Here is a 19,692-nt window from a genome sequence, read left to right on the forward strand (position 1 = left end):
TGTCCGGGCAATGTTTTTGCTTTTGTGTAACTGATGAATTTGAAATATCAGGTTTAGCATCTGATTACATTTTGGACAGCAAGCAGACTGGCTATTAGCTAGTTGGTGCTGAGGAGTATACTAGAGTGACAAAGGATCCGCACTTAAAACATAACCGCGTCTTATCCCAAGGTCATGTTAAACTGAATGTGTGATTTGCATGAGTCATACATTAATAAGGCTACTCAAGCAAAGTTAAAAGAGCAAGAGTTAGAATAGTGAGAGATCATAAGCAGTGACAAGTGTACAGTATGAATAAGTCAAGTCGAGTTGAGGGGGGTGTTTCAGAGTCCAGTATCATACAAAAATAGAAATAATCAACACTGCAAACATAGAGTAGGTCAGAAGTGATTCATATGATAACATCCTACTTCATCACGCTATAAGAGACTGTGTGACACAAACAAAAATAACTAAGATATTGAAATGTTATTCTTTTCCCCTGGATATTTGGTCTGTTCTTTTAGGAACACACACACATTTTAGGAAATACTTAAGTGAAATGAAGATTGGCAATATATTAGAGAAAAATTATGTGTACAAGCAGAGAAATTATGTCAGTGATTTCCAGTGAATGCTGTTCGGGACCCTCAGCTGTGGAACTCCATACCTGGGGATCTCAAAACAATCAAAACGCCTCAAACTTAAAAGAACTTACTGTCTGTTATGGGTCTGTTATAATAGAGATTCAGTTTTAATAATATTCCTGTTAAATAGTTTCATGAGATATTGTCGTGGAAGTTTGCTTTGCAGCAGGGAGAGAGTTTTCAAAGTTTAGTAAAGTGAAACAAATAAGACAGTCGGAGACTAGAACCAAGTTGGGTTTTTGTATTTTATTAAAAACATATATATATATTTGCAAATATAGGAGCAACATGATTTCACAAAAGGCTGCAGCCCAGTTTGGAGTTAGTTTCTCAAATGAGTGAACAGAAACACTAGGCTTTTATCTTCAGAGTGACAGCACACATGCACTTGGATTATTATGACGCTACAATTCTTACAGGCAATCTGATACACATGAAGACATCTCTGAGCCATTTCGCCTCCTCCTCCCTGTACGACTTTCACCCCCCAGTTACATCTTAACTAGCATGGGAAAACTAGAGAGCGTTTTAGGGTGACCTTGTAGCCCCTATCTGTTCAGACAAACAGTGCTCACATTATGTTCCAGACTGGACATCTCAGCAGTTAAGCAGAAACTGAGATAAACTATCTTTCAATAATGTGAGAGAATTAAAGTAGAAATAAAGGAATTATGCTTAAATGTAATTTTTCCCATTACAATATCACCAGATCCAACAATGTTTTATCTACCTAGTATCATATCATGCACATTTTAAATTGATTAAAAATGATCTGCTTACTGTGTGTAAATACTGGTGCTGGTCATGTCACAAGCAGTCGAGATTCACTCCCATACAATATTTACTTTTGAAATAACAATGTGTGATGTGGTGCCCTTTAATTTGTTGATTAATGTTTTTAAAACAATCAATTAATTAAATAATGTTGTGAAGTGTCAGTAACTGAAAGAGCTGTCTTTCCAATGGTTCAGTAGCTCCACAATAAGATGAGCACAGACTGACACACTACCAAGACAGAAGAAAAGATATTTCTCCTGCAGGTTTGTCTCTCTTCTCTTTCCTCTCTCCTCCTGTTTATTTCTGCTAAGTTTAGTAAGTTGTGTTTAGTTTATTTGCACAAAAGAAGATGTACAAAAAAATACAATAGAAAAAAGGCCATTACAGTGCAGGAGGAAGGACATAAAAATAAATATAAATGATAGAATTACTCAACAAAAACAATAACACAAACACACACACACACATATATTGTATTGTTTCCCTATTGTTTTGTTGAGTAACTATATATATATATATATATATATATATATATATATATATATATATATATATATATATATGAATAAAGCAAAAGCAAACAGAAAAACAAACCTAGAATAAGTCAATAAATACAACAACTTAAGTATCCTGCCATAAGGATTAAGATTCACTTTGGCCTAAAGGCTGACAAGTAATTAACTTAATGTTTTTAGTGACCCATTCAGTTTATTAGCAGTGGGATATATCTATATCTGATTAAAAAAATGGATGTCTTGATGTATAAGAATAAGGCAAATGGAAATCATTATTTTGCCTAGTTGAATGGAAGTCAATATCTAAATGAAAAAAAAAAATTGTAGGCCTACCTTACATTTTCTTTTGACATTGCTACTTCGACTTTTTAAATTATTTTAATTCATGAATGCTCAGTGCGTGTAGGCCTACGCTATGCGTGTTATTGAAACGCTGTGAGGTGAAACAGAAACCAGTGGGTCAACGTGTCATGTGTCACAAGCCAATACAGGAAGTACCTGGCAGCTGCTGGCAAGCTAAACAATAGCAATGAAGATACGAGTAACTTAGCGAATAAGAAGCGTCTCCGTGCCATACATCATTCAGTTCATGCGGATGCCACCGGACTCAGTAAAAAACGAATGTTACCATAATGGAAAGAGCTGTCAGAATCATTATTTTGTCGGTCATTTTCTTGGCATCGCAGGTAAGTTTATGGATGATAATAACGATAAAACTAAACAGGGTGTCCGTCGGCAAATGACGGGCCTTATAGCTGGCTTTACAGTCGAAAAACTCGCTAGCTGTGACTACTGTTATCTGTCTGTGAATCATATTCCTAGTATTTAGCTAGTCAACACACTGTGCTAATATGTGTACGAGAAGTATCGTCTTGTCCTGGTATAAAAAGAGACAAATGACTGCTGTCGACGAGCTAACGCTAGCTCTAACGTTTCGGTCAGTTAGCCTCAGATAGTGTGGTTCAAGCTAGAAAACTGAGTTTTTGTGCTGCATTAATGTTACATAATGGGGAATACGTTAATGTAGCTAACACTTTCCTAAACTGACGTTGAATTAGACCAAACTCCTTTGTCGTTAAAATCTAACTTAGCTAATTTATACAGAACAGAAGTATAACTAAACTTGAGGTTTGGCGGAAGGGGATTTCCAGACTCCCTCCAGATATCACTTCACCTACCAACCAAGGAAACTTATAAAGAAGGAAGAGTCATATATTCCAAACCTGTCGCTACTAGAGTTGGCCAAATCTGTCTCTCGTCGAAAAAGAGTAATCATAACGGCATACTTAGCTACCTTATTTAAAGACATTTATTGTCTTAGTTATAAATGTGGTCTCTTACTGGAATAGCTTCACTCCAGAACTGGAAGAAAATCTGGTTCTTATATTTAAAATGTCTGATTATAAATAAGGTTAAAGAGGTGTCTCTTAAAATGATTAATCGATGTTATCCCTGCAATGTATTTCTACAAAGATACAAAAAGGACATTTTTGTTTACTGCTTCTTTTGTAATCTGGCTCCTGAAGATTTATGTCACCTGTTTTGGTACAGTCCTGCCTAATGTCAGCACGTTTACGTACCAACATATTTAATCAGAATTTGAATATGAAATATGTCATATGAAACTGTATGTTTGGGGATCTTGTCTTATGCTTCCATTAAGACATAAATACTACGTCATTAATTTGATACTGCTACTTTTGACTGAAAAATGCTTCCACAAAATAAAAAGATTTGATGTTGACTGTTTTTTTAATCTAAATGCTCGCGTTTGTTTTCCTTGTTATTGGTCTCCAGATAAGATAATCCTTTTATTTATTCAGGTGTTGCTGCAGCTTAAGTTAGTAGTTATCTATATATATACTCATGTACGTACATGAGTATATATATATATATATGTGTGTATATATATATATATATATATATATATATATATATATATATATATATATATATATATATATATATATATATATATATATATATATATATATATATATATATATATATAAACTACAAGTACAAAATAAAATAAGAATAAAAAACAAGAGGTATATCAGTCAGTCAAATCTATATTACATTTCAGTAGGCATGGATTTGTTGATTTGCAAGTGAAGTTGTAGCATTTAAATGACTATATTTCAGTGTAGGGCCGGTCCAAACCATACATTAACATGTAGCCATGGAAATGATGTTTAAAATATAGTCCAGAAGTCTAAAAAATGTTTTAAATTGATTATATTTGCCCAGTATCAACCTAGATCAGTGGTTCCCAACCTTTGTGGTTGCCTTTAGACCCCTTAAATTATAAGCAAAGTCTATTTGTGACACACCATCATACGTTGTGGCATTCTGTACATGAGTTGTAAGCAGTTTAACCAACAACCAATTTATTTTCTTCTTCACATATGATTTAATTTAAATGATTTTTCAGCATACAAAACACCAAATACATGCCTACTGAGGTGCAGTGTGTGTTAGCTGGATGTCAAGCCAGCTGCAATTAATCTGCTGCTTTCTGTCAACTCCATCTTTATGTTAGTTTGATTCCTCAGTTTTGTCTTACAAGGCTGGTTTGGGTTAAGATCATTTTTAATTTGTGTGGAACTCAAAAGAATAACATTTCTTGCCCAACAGATAAACTGCCAAGAGGCGATCTTGCACATTTCAAATGAAACTACAGATAGGGAGTACTGCATTGTCCACAATCACTCCTGGACCCCCCTGTCAGAAACCCTTGGTGCTGCCGTAAGTTTTTCAAACATTTTTAGGCACTATTCTATTGTAACTTTTCAGTATCTTATTACAACCTGGTTACTGGTGATGGTTTACCACTCTGATTCGGATTAATGTGGTAATCAGAAGTATTTACAGTTTGAAGTAATGATGACATGACCTTAGATCAAATTACTTAGTTGTGTTTACTGTAACACCCATAATTGTGTGACTTCTATGTTTTCTAAAGTAATGATGGGAAAATGATAGGAAACGTTCCAATTTCTAATTGTTAAATCATTTTATTTTCTTCACTTTTCCAGTCGCAATATCCATTGGTGAATATGACCTCCACTGTGCTTTGTAATGCCTCTGGGGTCAGTCCAGATGTGGTAAAGGGCAAAGCGTTGGTAGTGATGAGGGGGGACTGCGATTTCAGCCAGAAAGCTCTGGTTGCTCAGAGCCTCGGAGCTGCAACTTTGCTCATTGCCAGCAGCAAATCATTGGTAAGGTATTTACATCAATCTGTATATTGTCAGTGGACTAATCATGTTGATTTGTTTATACGTGATCATAATACTAATGTCAGGATGTTTGAATGTAAGATGTTAATGCAGAAGTGATTCAGAAATAAGGAAGCAACATTCTAACCAACTGCATTTATAAAAATCTCTTTTGTACTTCTCGGCTCTTTAGATCACTCCATCAGCCAATGAGTCTGAGTATGCAAAGATCCATATTCCTCTGGCTCTCATGAGGTACAGGGACTTACTTGAAGCACAGCAGGTCAGGCTCTCTACTAAATTTGGTTTTGTTGTTGCCACCCTTTCAATTAATCAATTTGATGAAGAAGGTCAAGCTGGATGTACAGTTTCTCATTAAATGTTTGTGTATGTCCTCAGGTGTTTGGTGAAGGGATGCAGGTGAAGCTTTATGCTCCACCTTCCTCAAAGATTGATGCAAGCATTGCGGTCATGCTACTGATTGCCATTGTCACGGTCGCCTTGGGCGGCTACTGGAGCGGGGCATCTGAGAGGTGAGACATTGCAGCTTCACAAACAGAGCAGTATCTATACATTTTAATTGATCAAACTAGAGCACATATTTGAAGAACATACTGTATAGTTGATGCATTGTTAGTACTAGTGCAGTGCCTGTTCAAAACGTGCCTGTTTGGAACAGGCTGATTGCTTGGCCTTTGGTATTGTTGCCTGCAGAACCATTGTACTCTGAAATAACAGAACAAGCATCCAGAGCACTTAATATGCAACTCAACTGTATAGTACTGACTTACTGTGTGCTTCTACTTTAGAGGGAAACATTGTACTATTACATTTACCTGACAGAGAAATGTTACTTGTTACGTTGCAGATTCAGATTTTACTCACAAAATATTACAATTAAAATATGATGCATTATTATTCATTTAACTGTCCAGCATTAAGTGAAAGTTGAAAGCTACACCTTGAACAGATAAGTTAAGTAAATGTAACTACATTGTGCTGATATAGTGCCTCTCTTTTCCGTTTAAGGAAACATTTAAATGCAAGACTACTGTGCAGTATTACTTATTTTACTCTTAATAGTTAATAGTTTTACTTAAGAAAATTTTTTTTGAGTACTTTTTCTACCACTGCCAATACCAACATTCCCAATTAGAGATATTATTGTAGAAAAGAATGTAATGTTAGCTTCTTGTAAAAATATTGCCCATGTTTTGGCCTTGTGTGAGGAAACTATAGACATACTTAACACCAGTTTCTTGTGTGTATTATTTGCTTATTTAACAGAGGTATTAACGTAATAAGTTATTAGTGGTGAAAGTTAGTATGGCAAACTTACATGTCTTGCGGTGTTCCTGTATGACCTCCACATGCTCGTTAACTCCAGGAAAGTGAAGAAAAGTTTGGTTGGTATATCCAGAAATATGCAACATTGGTAGCAGCAAAAAAATAAGAACGGGTACAATCAATGAGCCCGCTATGGATGTAGCAGCCCCGCCCTCACTGCTGTACAGAGCCTTGTGCAAAAACGTGCTGCTTGTGACATTTTTTGCACATGCTGGTCCCCAAAAAAAACGAGTTAGATTCACATTTCATTCATATTTAATGTGTCGCGTGTCAAAACTGCACCAAAAACTGCGATACTGGGTCATTGGGTACCCAGAAATACACCTGCCATGTGTGAAGTAGATCTGATGAACGGTTCTCGAGATATTTGAAAGACATATACACACAGAGGGTCCTCAATTTTATAGTTAGATGTAGTGACAATGAAATTGAGTGACGATGTGAGTGAATTTTTAACGGACGTGTTGAACACATAGTAGATGGCATTGTCAACAATGCATTCTTTCCCAAAGGTCATTTTATTGCAGTGCTATTATATGAGATTGCATTCAATTGCACGGAGTATTGGATGCTGTGTGTCTTTTTTTTTTCTCTTTCAAGAACCTCCAGTTTTTAATCATCTTAAAGAATAGGCCTTCGATAGAAAAGAGATCTAATGTTTTTCTGTTTGTGGCAGAGACCGGTTAAATGGTGTTAGGCCAGGGGGAGGAGGAGGAGGAGAGAGCAAAGCAGACAGCGGAGAGCTTTTCCTGTACTCTCCTCTCAAAGTGGTCTTCTTTGTCGCCCTGATGTGTGGGATGCTGGTACTCATGTACTTCTTCTACAATGTCCTTGGTGAGTGGGGAAAAAAAACAAATTGTGTCCCCTGAAGGACTGATAATCTGAAGTTTTGTTGATATGATCTGTTCCTTTTTTTCCCCCCCCAGTTTACGTCATTATTGCCATATTCTGCCTGGCGTCTGCCTCTGCACTGTTCAGCTGTCTAGATGCAGTGATGGAAAAACTTGGTTGTGGCACTGGGAGGTATGAGCATCAGTCTTGCAAAAAGTGTTTACATACGCACACATTCCACTAAGACCTAAAATCACTTCACAAAATTGAATAACATAGAAATAACAATTTTAGCCCAAATGGATGTGTATCAATACTACCTGACGAACAAGTCCGTATAAGTGAAAATTTATTTTTCCTTGTTACATTTTTCTCATCTAAACAAGACAGACATTGTGGTCACATTGGGAAGATGTGAAACCGGTCAGTGTGTTTTAACAAGTCTGTCTCTGAATCACACTGTGGTAGACGGGCCTCAGCTGCTGAAAGTCTGTTTATTTGATTGTCTGTCTGTGTCTTTTTCTAGCTTCTCTATCCGAAATTGCAACCTCTCAGTGAGGTCTCTCATACTGGCTGCTGCCTGCATTAGCATTGCTGTGGTCTGGGGAGTCTACAGGAATGAAGACAGGTACTGCGAGGGGACACATGCACTCAAAACACACAACTATAACCCTTCTGTCGGTTTCACACCTACACTAAAGCGTGATTTCTGGTTCTACGGAGGCTCCACGCAAAGCTTTCGCCGTAGCCTATGTAAGTGGCCTGAAGTTTATACTTGTGCGTTGGTGTGTGTTGATCTCTTTAATAGAATAGCAGGGCCGGCATTTGTGTGTGCGTAGGGTCTCCCCTGTGCTTTCTGACCATGGTGGGAAATCTGAAGCAGGAAAAGTTCCCCTCTCCTTGATTTCATGTTGTTTATTTTAGAAGGAGAACCAGGAAATGAGTAAGGGGAAATGCAATAGAGAGCCGAAGTAATACCCTTCTATTTCCGGTCCATGGGACCTTAATTCGGAAAAAATATGAACGAGAGTCAATGGAGAGATAATAATTATTTTTTTATCTTGTTTGAATTGAGCCATGGATTACAAATATAATGTTCGTCAATTTAAAACATTATTTTTCAACCGAAGAAAGTCTCAGTTTATTGTTAAACTGTTGAAGTAGAAGACTGAAAATACGTAATTAGAAAGACTACACACTTCAATGTCTCATGGATGACTTCTCGCTGAAGCTACGATGTCTGTGTGTATCGTACCGGTGATGTAACGTTACTCAAATGAGCAGAGGATCTCCCTTGTTCTTTTGCTTCTCTGCTGAAAACACTTCACTGCATAAAACCCATCGGGTAAGATAACGTTACATGTGTTGTGGAACAGAGCTAAGCTAGCTAGCTAGCAAGCAAGCCGAGAATCAAGCTAGGTGAGGTAGATTGTGTGACACGGGAGATGTAGTTCACGGAGCGGTTTCACACAAAACTAAGTGGTCAAATGACAAACCTACGGCTAACTGAGACTTTCTTCGGTTGAAAAATTATCTTTTAAATTGACGAACATCATATTTGTAATCCATGGCTCAAAAAATAATTTGCCTTTTCTGAGTTAAGGTCCCATGAGATCCACCGGAAGGGGCGTGACTTTGTCTCTCTATGCTACCAAGCCACGGCCGAGCGATGTGTGTCGCCGTGTGTAACGTGTAGTTAGATTTTTCGAGAGGCGCACGTCAGGCTACGGCGTAGGGTCCGGTGTACGGTCCGTGTCTCCACCTACATACATACAGTACGGCGTATATTTAATGCAGAAGCATAAATCACGCTTAAGACATGACCGCGCCAAAGCCACAGGACTGTTTTGGTTGTAAAGCAGGAAATGCTTATTGGTTAAAATGATCTGATAAACACCCACATTGCAGCAGCACTTCTTTTAACTTTGCATCATCCAGTCAGTGTTATTTGTTAAGGTATTACATCATTCTAGCCAATTCTGAACTCAACAGAAAGGGTAATTATAGGGCTTTCTTAGAATTTTAAGCCTTGTTGTTACAACATCCTAAACATGCCTTGTTTGTGTTACTTTAATGATCCCGTTCAGACAGCTAGTCTGAGTTTATAAGTCAAAGACATTAGAAGCCAAAGTTATCAAACACTAATTATCAAACATATGGCTACAAAATCAATGTTCATTCATTCTTGTTGCTCTAGGCTTTCGTCAAGATTTCTTTTAGCAGAATTGCCTTTAGCGGGATGTTAATTCTAATAATGTGTAACTTGCATTTCCTTTTTGCATTGTATCCTTAGGTAGAGTGAGACTGCTCTTGTTAAAGGTAAAAACAACAAATGTTAAGGTTAAAACACAAGGTAAAAGAGCTTTTTGTGTTCTTGTAGATGGATCTGGATCTTGCAGGACCTCCTTGGCATTGCTTTCTGCCTCAACTTCATGAAGACCATTTCACTGTCCAACTTCAAGGTACTCTAAACAGCCCCTCTTAATTTAAGTATATATATTGATTGTCCTCTGTCATTAGTATGTCACACACTGCCCCATTGTTGAAGATGTTGTCATGGCATCACACTACACACAACGTTTACCATAATTGTCAATTAATGCAATCCTGATCGAGCAATGTAACGTTAAAATATATATCTTTTTTTTTCTCAGTTCTGGAATTAATCTGAGTTTCTTTTCCCATAATGGCATAGATCTGTGTGATTCTGCTGAGCCTCCTGCTTGTGTATGACGTCTTCTTCGTTTTCATCACTCCTTTCTTTACCAAGGTATGAGTACATTTTCTTTTTCTGTTTGATTTTCTCAGGGCTTTTTACATACTTAACTGCTACTGATATCACATTTTTCTGCCATTCCTCAGTATTTCCTGCTTTTATACTCAAACCTTTGTTGCTCCAAAGTGTATTAGCATCCAGTTAACATATTTCACTAAAGCATAAAAGTTTACTTTAAGTGAAGAGATGCTTTGCAAAGGGAACCGTACACACAACTACATACAGACACCTAATATCATTGATTAGAAGATGTTTTTGCAGCTCTGGTGTTTCAGTGTGATGTATGGAGGGGAGCACGATATAAATTCTTGGCATTCTCTTTCTCTGTCAACAGAATGGAGTTAGCATCATGGTGCAGGTTGCCCTGGGCCCCGATGCATCAGGAGAGAAGGTAATTCTCCCTCCATTGCTTCCTACCATGAAGGGGAACTCCACTAAAACAATTCTTGGCATTTTCTAAATATTTGCTATAAAATTAAATTCCACATTCATTCTTCATTCATGCACGAAAAAAAAATAGACAGCCTTTTTTATACAACAGTTGCAATATCTGCAATTATGAAAAAAAGATATGAATGCATTATGTTTAAGTAACATCACAGATAAAACATTTTCTGTAAACCAACCCAAGCACTTTATTATGTCCTAGGATTGTTTTTAAGTGCTTATGGCCCAAAATAGTTTACTTTATTGGCAGACTGAAGAATACAAACTTTGTTCTATAAATAAATAAAGAAATAAATAAATAAGTCTGTGGAGTAAAATTCTAGCTTCTTTGGGGGGCTCATTCACTCTACCCAATTGATCTTGTACCCCAGTTGTATTATTGTAATGTTTGAAGTGGTATTGTGAATGAATGAATGAATGAATGAATGAATGAATGAATAAAGTGGACTTCTGAAGATGGACTACTACTAAAGCATCTAAGCTGAAAGCTAAGCCTGGTGGAATTCCCCTTCAACTTTGTACTGGCTTTATTAACATCCTGGCTGATCTGCACTGCTTGTTGTTGATGCCCTAAAGGGCAAGATGGACTGATTGACTAACTGTGCGTTGGGGTTGGGTGGGCTCTGTCGTAGACGCAAGGTAACATGGTGGAAGTCCCAGCTGAACCCCAGGCTCCCTCTGAGAAAGTAAGGCTTGACTTGTTAACCACCCACTCCTTTTCCTAAAGCTACATCCTGAGGTGGGTGGGAGGGGATTGTGGTTGTAGATGTTTGATCTCCGATAGATTCGCATGAGCAGAGTCCCACTTTTATAGAGCCTATGTGATACAAATATGATGAGGAATGTTTTAATGTTTGTATTTGCAGAATTTACACATACTGTTACCTAACCTTTTTACAAAAGTGAAAAGTGAAGCAGCACACATGTAGACTCTCATATGACTGTCAGGTGGTATGTGCTGATAAGTCACTCGTCACTGAGTCTGTATTTTAAACACAGCAGTTCTACTTAAGCTGAATCAGTTTATGAGCAGTGTTTCATGTTAATAGATTTAGCCTTCAGGGGCAGGGCTCCAGACTAACCTTTTTTTACTACACTTATTTATTTTTTATTTATTACACTGTGGCCCCTAACTGAAAATGTGAGGGGCACAGGCAGAAAATTTAGGGGCGCACACCAGCAATGCAATTTCCCCACATTTTCCCCATTTTAACTGTATTGCTGATAAATTCTTTGGAACTTCAGTGTGCGGTTTTATTTTAGTTCACAGTCACATTTTAGTTGAATGGTGCTTAACAAATGCACATTAAGAAATGTAAACAAAGTATTATTACTGTCATTACAGTGCAAAAAAACAATAAAAAAATAAATAAAAACTTAATGTAAACATGAGGTAAGTGGTCACTTTACTGTCATTACAGCATCAGAACAAGTAAACAACTTGTGCCTCTCCTTACTCCCCCGCCAGCCGCCTGCACATTATCTCTGGTATACCGTTTTTCAACATGAAATAAATAAAAAAATAATGTGGTCAAATTTGCAAGTTGCACATGTGCGAGTAGTTGTAAAAAAAAAAATACTCACATTTTCTCAAAAAAGGATGCAAAATGCGACCGTTTGGCCACAGTCTGGAGCACTGAGGGGGGTTCCATTTTTTTTTTTGTCTGTATTTATATTCCATTGGAGTGAAACATTGTTTTAGCATGAATACCACGTGTTTGTAAGTGTCATTAAGTGAATGTAAGTGTTTTTACTCCTGGTTAGAGGTACCCAGAGGTTTTAGTTAAGGAATGTTAAGTCATTGCTGGATAGCTAAAGCTGGGTTTCTCCCAGAATTCCTCCTACTGCGGAGCTCATGTTTTTGGATTTTTGGTTTTCTCTGGGAGATTTTACTCTAGAAGCCAACACCTGTGTACTCACAGCAAAATCGTGTTCAGTGTGTAAAAGTCTGCATACTATGTATGTGAGCAATTGTGGAAACAGCGGTTTGTCAATGTGTTTGCTAACACTTGGCCTACTGTAGTGAAAAATAATCGATCAGCTGAATGAAATAAAAAAAAGTCAGTCTCATTCAAAGTAAACTGTGGTTTGAACATCCACACCTTGATGAGGTGGTCTCGGTACGCTTTTAATCGATCTCCGGAGCGGTTCGTTTGGGGGTGAAAACGTGATCCGACCTTGAACCAGACATACTACTGTATGGGTGATCCACAAGTGTAAGCTAAATGACTCCTCTAGTCAGATCTGCTTTGCAGTCTGTGGTGTGGCAGAACATGTAAAGTGTAGCAACTTGCAATGTTTCTCTCACAGATATAGACTGCAGTCAAGCTCGCTTTTTCCAGGTGTGAAAAGAAACTGAACCAAGGTGAAATCACTCCAAGTTTACAAACTCATCAACTGATTTGGACCAAAGCAAATTAACTATAGTTTTGAAAATGCCCTTAGAAAAAACACTGCAAGAGATTCTAAAGCAATATACAAAAATGAATTAGAAATTAATATAAAGTAAAGAGTCAGATTGAGTCAGTATAACACAACATACAGCTCACTGTATTTGGTTGCACACAACACAATAATTCTGTTGTCACACTATGTCAATTTAAAAATATACCATTTTGTCTTCATAGCTGCCGGTGGTGATGCGTGTCCCACGGTTCTCAGCCTGGGCTCAGAGCTTGTGTGGGATGCAGTTCTCCATTCTGGGTTATGGAGATATCATTGTTCCAGGTGAGGTTAAAGTGTCACCGTCAGTGTTTAAACTGTCCCTGGTATACAACAGTGGCTGCTGGTTGCCAGTCAGTTTAACAACAGTATTTAAACCCATTAAGCCCATAGAGGAAAAAGAAGGAAAACTTGATACATAATGTGTACAGTTTAGTACAAACAAAGCTTATTAATTTAATTATTAAAACATACTCATCTGTTCTTCTGATTGTGGAGTTAATAGTCAGAATTGAATGTGATTACATTGAAGACAAACCACAAGGACAAATAATCTGTCCAATAAGAGCAGAAATGCAAAAAAGAAAAGTAATTTAGTGTCATACGGATATAGAGAAGAATTTAAGTTGCATATGGTGTGTGTTAAAGTTACTTGCTAGTGGGAATGACTGTAATGTGAATAATGTAATTGCTTTAGAAGTACCAAAACCAATAATGTTAAAATAAACGGCATATATAAATGGCAGCACTGCTTCTACGCTGAAAAAGAATAAATAAAGACAAGTAGTATGATGTATCAACCTCTGCATCCTCTGGTCCAACAGGTCTCCTGGTGGCCTACTGCAGCAGATTTGATGTTTGGATCAACAGCAGCAAGAAGATCTACTTCGTCAGCTGCTGCATAGGTACATCACAGTTTAACTATAATTTAGTTTATATGTTAATTGATATATTGTTTTGGATTGGGATTTGGGGTGTTATTTTGTGTCTCTGGTGCTTCCACACGCATACAAACTTGGGAAAAAAAAACATCCATGCTGTTTTGAGTGAGATACGGGTTTCTGAATGTCTTCAGCCTTCAGTCTCCGGGTGAGCTGTTCAAAATCTGCTCGGCTTTCTACGTCAGCTGAGACGAGGTGGCTAACTGTAGCATGCTAGCTCGTTCTCAATGGAAAAACACTGCTACAACACACACTAGGTCACCATAATCTACAAAAGAACTACTTACAGTGGTGTGAAAAAGTGTTTGCCCCCTTCCTCATTTCCTGTTCCTTTGCATGTGTGTCACACTTAAGTGTTTCGGAACATCAAACCAATTTAAACAAAAGTCAAGGACAACACAAGTAAACACAAAATGCAATTTGTAAATGAAGGTGTTTATTATTAAAGGAGAAAAAAAATCCAAACCATCATGGCCCTGTGTGAAAAAGTGATTGCCCCCCTTGTTAAAACATACTATAACTGTGGTTGTCCACACCTGAGTTCAATTTCTCTAGCCACACCCAGGCCTGATTATTGCCACACCTGTTCACAATCAAGGCATCACTTAAATAGGAGCTGCTTGACACAGTAAGGTCCACCAGAAGATCCTTAAAAGCTACACATCATGCCGAGACCCAAAGAAATTCAGGAACAATTGAGAAAGAAAGTAATTGAGATCTATCAGTCTGGAAAGGGTTATAAAGCCATTTCCAAAGCTTTGGGAATCCAGCGAACCACAGTGAGAGCCATTATCCACAAATGGCGAAGACATGGAACAGTGGTGAACCTTCCCAGGAGTGGCCGGCCGCCCAAAATTACCCCAAGAGCGCAGCGACGACTCATCCAAGAGGTCACAAAAGACCCCACAACAACGTCCAAAGAACTGCAGGCCTCACTTGCCTCAGTTAAGGTCAGCGTTCATGCCTCCACCATCAGGAAAAGACTGGGCAAAAATGGCCTGCATGGCAGAGTTCCAAGGAGAAAACCACTGCTGAGCAAAAAGAACATCAAAGCTCGCCTCAATTTCTCCAGAACACATCTTGATGATCCCCAAGACTTTTGGGACAACATTCTGTGGACCGATGAGACAAAAGTGGAACTCTTTGGAAGGTGTGTGTCCAAGTATATCTGGCGAGAAGGAACACTGCATTTCATAAAAAGAACATTATACCAACTGTAAAATATGGTGGTGGCAGTGTGATGGTCTGGGGCTGTTTTGCTGCTTCAGGACCTGGAAGACTTGCCGTGATAAAAGGAACTATGAATTCTGCTGTCTACCAAGAGATCCTGAAGGAGAATGTCCGACCATCTGTTCGTGTACTCAAGCTGAAACGAACTTGGGTTCTGCAGCAGGACAATGATCCTAAACACACCAGCAAGTCCACCACCGAATGGCTGAAGAAAAACAAAATGAAGACTTTGGAGTGGCCTAGCCAAAGTCCTGACCTGAATCCTATTGAGATGTTGTGGTATGACCTTAAAAAGGCCGCTCATGCTCGAAAACCCTCTAATGTAACTGAATTAGGACAATTCTGCAAAGATGAGTGGGCCAAAATTCCTCCAGGACGCTGTAAAAGCCTCATTGCACGTTATCGCAAACGCTTGGTTGCAGTTGTTGCTGCTAAGGGTGGCCCAACCAGTTATTAGGTTTAGGGGGCAATCACTTTTTCACACAGGGCCATGATGGTTTGGATTTTTTTTCTCCTTTAATGATAAACACCTTCATTTACAAATTGCATTTTGTGTTTACTTGTGTTGTCCTTGACTATTGTTTAAATTGGTTTGATGTTCCGAAACACTTAAGTGTGACAAACATGCAAAGGAACAGGAAATGAGGAAGGGGGCAAACACTTTTTCACACCACTGTACATGTCCCTGTTCTGCAGGTATTCCACGCAAAGTTGGAAGTGCGCCCTCGTTTGGAAGAAGTCTCCCGGCTAATTCTGCCTTGTACTTACCTGAAGTTGTAGAAACAAACTGCTAGCTCATGTGATCCTTACCTAGCTACTGCGCATGTGCGCCTTTCGACAAAGATGGGATAGAAGTGCGATGCCTCACTCTGTAGCTAAAACGGAGACCTGAACACACAGGGAGAAAAGAGGATCTGCAGCAATGTGCAGTACAACAAAAATATGGTGTTATTTGAAAATTAAACCATGTATACCTATTCTGGTACAATCTCAAAATACAATTATGAACCTGAAATGAGCATAATATGGGTACTTTAATGCTTCTTCTTAGTGAAATGCTGACATAGTTTTTGCTGACCACTAGGTGTCTCTATTGTCTTTTTCCCTGTGTGTGTGTGTGTGTGTGTGTGTGTGTGTGTGTGTGTGTGTGTGTGTGTGCGGCGTGTGCGTGTAAGTTTCAGATTGACCTTGTCTCTCTCCTTATGTGTTTGTTTTTTGTCCATCTCTCATTCCTTGTAGCCTATCTGCTGGGAATGATAGTAACATTTGCTGTGATGCTGCTGTCAGGGATGGGCCAGCCCGCCCTACTCTACCTGGTGCCCTTCACCCTGGTTACCTCTGCTGTGGTGGCCGGGTGCAGGGGAGAGATGAGGCAGTTCTGGGCTGGAACCACCTATGAGGTGAGAGGACCAGAGAGTTCAAAGTGATTTTATATAGTTCTGGCACAGTAGTGGTACTTCCAGCATTCAAACAGGTTTCAATGTATTTCTGAAGAACTTCAGTCCTCTTTTATCTGTGTCATAAGTTTTTCACCACCAGTTCATGAAACCAAAGTCAACCCAGCGCTATTGACTTGGCTTATTGCCAAGATGGATGCTCACTGCTAGTCACTAGAGGGATGTTGTAAATATTTACCAACATGAACAAGGCTTACGTGCTTTAGTGCTGAGCAGCCTGTGCATAGCATAATATAAAAGGCATCTTACGTGTTCAGCAACTTCCAGGTCAGCCCTGAGGGTTTGCTGCTGAATAATTGCAGAGCCACTTTTTCTTGGTCTGCTTTTTGTTTTTAACAAAACCGTAAAAAACGTCATTCTTACAACTGCATCATTTCCTGTTTGCCAAGCAACTCTCTTGTAATACAAGTAAACTAAGAGGAAGCCAGTCGCACCGGACCACCTGAGGCTCTTGCAAGAGAAAGTTAGTCTGCTTATTGAATGGCAGCCTTAAGGGAAATGATTCCAGGCAGATACCCCTGTTCCTTTACTGTTTCTTGTCCAGATGGGTAAAATTATGTGAACTCAGTTGTGACTGTGAGTGTTTATATCTCTGTTTACATTTTAGATTTTATCTTTTTTATTCTTGCATGCATAGCATACATCAGATATTTTAAACATTTTGAGTCATCATGAGAAAAGGTGGTATAGAATCTGCACACTTGTGTTTCAAACCCCTTTTTCTCTGCAGTCTTCTTTAACTTAAGAAATCACTGTGAGTCACCCACTTACAGTTTATTGATCAAGTCTATTCCATGATATTGTGCTGTCTTTGAAGAACTGAATGTACAGCAATGAAAAGACATCTTTTATTTACATGCTCCTTAGCCTGGCATGTGTTGTGACAGTGTGTGTTATACCCAGTCATTACTATTTTGACATCTCCCCCAGAATGCCCTGCAGTGGCATTATATGAGAAATGTAGGCATTCTCTCTAAAACAGAAACTGCAAAACCTCTTATATTTTAATGATTTTTTTAAATGACAAAACAGTAAATATTAAGCAGTGTTGGAAATGTGTTTTAACACAAATGTAAATCAAAGAAAAACACAGTTTAAACAGCAAACCATGGTTTACATCCACAACTGGCATGAACTGAATGAAAGGCTGGCTGCAAGGAATGCAATTGACCTAAAATCTGTTGTATGTTTTTTAGTTGATATGCATATATGCAAAAACGCCTTGATGCCTTACATTCTCACCCTGAGGTCCTAAACGAATTGAGAAAGTCTGAGAGAAGGTTGCATGGATGTGTATAGATGTGTGAATAATATTCTTGTCTTTGTATGTGAGAGACATAAAAAACGAGCAGGAAAGAGATACAATTCTGACCTGGCTTCATCTTCACCAGGTCTTGGACTCATCCAGGGAACCTTTGCTGCCAGGTGTGCTTCCCTCAAACCCAGACCTCTCCCCCGCATCTCTCCTGCCATTTTATAGTGTTGCTTACTGCAGTGCCTTGTCTTTTCTCACTAGCTTCTTTTTGTCCCTTTTTTTCTTTTGACATTTTAACCCCTGATTTCCAGGGTCAATGTGATATTCAAAGACACAACATATGTTATGCCTTTTAAAATACAAAGAACTTGGGAGGACCTACATTTGGACAGTACAGTGTTTTGCATTAACTGACCACTAGGTGTCTCTAGTTGATTGAAAATAATCTGATATGTCTGAAGAGCTTCTCAAAGCCACACTCCATGGCCCTGGAATACCATTCACTTCAAATCTTTATTTCTGCAGTTTGTTTTATCATTCTCTTTCTCCAATCATCCTTTTTTTTTTCTTCCAGCCAACGGGAATTAATACTTGCATTACTCCATCCTTCATGCAGTTACCAACATGTCCATGTTGACCTCTGCATGTCGTTGCTTGCAGTTATTGGGATTGGGATGTGTTATCTGTGGTTTGGTATATGTAGAACGTACCGCTCATTTGCTGTAGTATATGCAGTACGCATTACAAATTAATATCCCATCTCTTGGTCTATCATGTTTATTTGGTGAACTATCAGATTAAATTGAAAAATTATTAACTTGTCCTTTCCTCTTTTCTTTAGAGGGAAGAACTGACTGCTCCGCAGGTGGAGAAAGATGCTGACTTACAGTAATGAGAATGGACCCTACTGCTGGATGCTTCTTTTCTTTTTTACATTTTAATATTACATTTGCAAAGCAAGGGAACATATGTTATTGATCAACAGATTCTCAAACAGTATGGGTTCATTTGACTGCTGTGAATGATTAGAAGGCTAATAAATACTGCGTAGGCTTGTTTAGTGCCTGAAAGGTCTATTAGGCTCACGTTCAGAAAACTGTAACGACTTTGCCTCGGTGATGATTGCATACAACAAAATGAGAAAGCACTTTATAATATTCAGCTTGACAGTTTCATCAGGGTGGGTTTTAAATTACTTGTAGCCACACTATGAAGTTTTTGATAACCGTTTTGGGGGTTTATGTGTAATCTGTTTGTATGATGGGATTTATTTCATTGCCTTATATTAAAAGGAACTTAAATTTAATGTTCTTGTACATGTATTCCGGTCCTTGTTGAAACTTCCACACAGATACTTCAGGGAACAAAACATTCCTGTAGATAAAGGGCACATCTGTATGCAAGCGGTGACTTGTTCTTTTTTTTTTTTGGAGGAATCCATTGAGCTGTTAAGTGTATGAACTGAGAGAGTAGACAAGTATTTTTTTTTTAAATGACTTATGGGGGTTGTATGCTTTGTGAGGTAATCAGGGGCCAGACAATACCAAGCATTAATCAATAATCAATTAAAACTAATTCTGCAACAAAGAAGGTTTCCGCCAGTGAAGAGGATAAAACCGCTGGTACAATGCCATCTCTAAAAGAGTTCAGAATTAAAAGAAGGGTGTCAGATCAGTATTTGTGTCTTATAGTCCTGGGCAAGATTAAAATTCTGAATAGGATTGGATTTTTTTTAATTTTTGTTTTACTTTAGAATAAGCATACGGAAAGAGACTAAACTGACAGCTCTGAAATATTCTGTATGGATTTTCCTTCCTCCCAAACACCAAC

General features: G+C 38.3%; 1 protein-coding gene across 3 annotated transcripts; it reads left to right on the forward strand.

Annotated features, from left to right (window-relative positions):
- Positions 1-2,359: 2,359 nt before the first annotated feature.
- On the forward strand, positions 2,360-19,168 carry sppl2a (signal peptide peptidase like 2A). 3 transcript variants are annotated; one of them, XM_028580783.1, is made up of 17 exons: positions 2,360-2,604; positions 4,556-4,666; positions 4,957-5,139; positions 5,330-5,419; positions 5,536-5,669; positions 7,160-7,317; positions 7,410-7,506; positions 7,841-7,942; positions 9,695-9,776; positions 10,010-10,084; positions 10,425-10,481; positions 11,170-11,223; positions 13,165-13,264; positions 13,804-13,884; positions 16,390-16,550; positions 17,999-18,032; positions 18,704-19,168. In XM_028580783.1, exons 1-17 carry the CDS (start codon positions 2,551-2,553, stop codon positions 18,742-18,744), a joined length of 1,614 nt encoding a protein of 537 aa, XP_028436584.1. In that variant the 5' UTR covers positions 2,360-2,550; the 3' UTR covers positions 18,745-19,168. The 3 variants fall into 3 exon arrangements, with proteins under 3 accessions (XP_028436584.1, XP_028436591.1, XP_028436598.1); XM_028580790.1 differs by lacking the exon at positions 17,999-18,032; XM_028580797.1 differs by lacking the exon at positions 11,170-11,223.
- Positions 19,169-19,692: the final 524 nt, after the last annotated feature.

The sequence above is a fragment of the Perca flavescens genome, chromosome 1 (assembly GCF_004354835.1).
Source record: "Perca flavescens isolate YP-PL-M2 chromosome 1, PFLA_1.0, whole genome shotgun sequence".
NCBI lineage: Eukaryota > Metazoa > Chordata > Actinopteri > Perciformes > Percidae > Perca > Perca flavescens.

What these genes read in the sequence shown, in the direction of transcription:
- sppl2a (XM_028580783.1), top strand. Translation starts at nt 2,551, where the DNA reads ATGGAAAGAGCTGTCAGAATCATTATTTTGTCGGTCATTTTCTTGGCA. An exon ending in TGGAGATATCATTGTTCCAG is followed by an intron (nt 13,265 to 13,803) that starts GTGAGGTTAAAG and finishes CTGGTCCAACAG; the next exon opens with GTCTCCTGGTGGCCTACTGC. An exon ending in GGGCTGGAACCACCTATGAG is followed by an intron (nt 16,551 to 17,998) that starts GTGAGAGGACCA and finishes CATCTTCACCAG; the next exon opens with GTCTTGGACTCATCCAGGGA.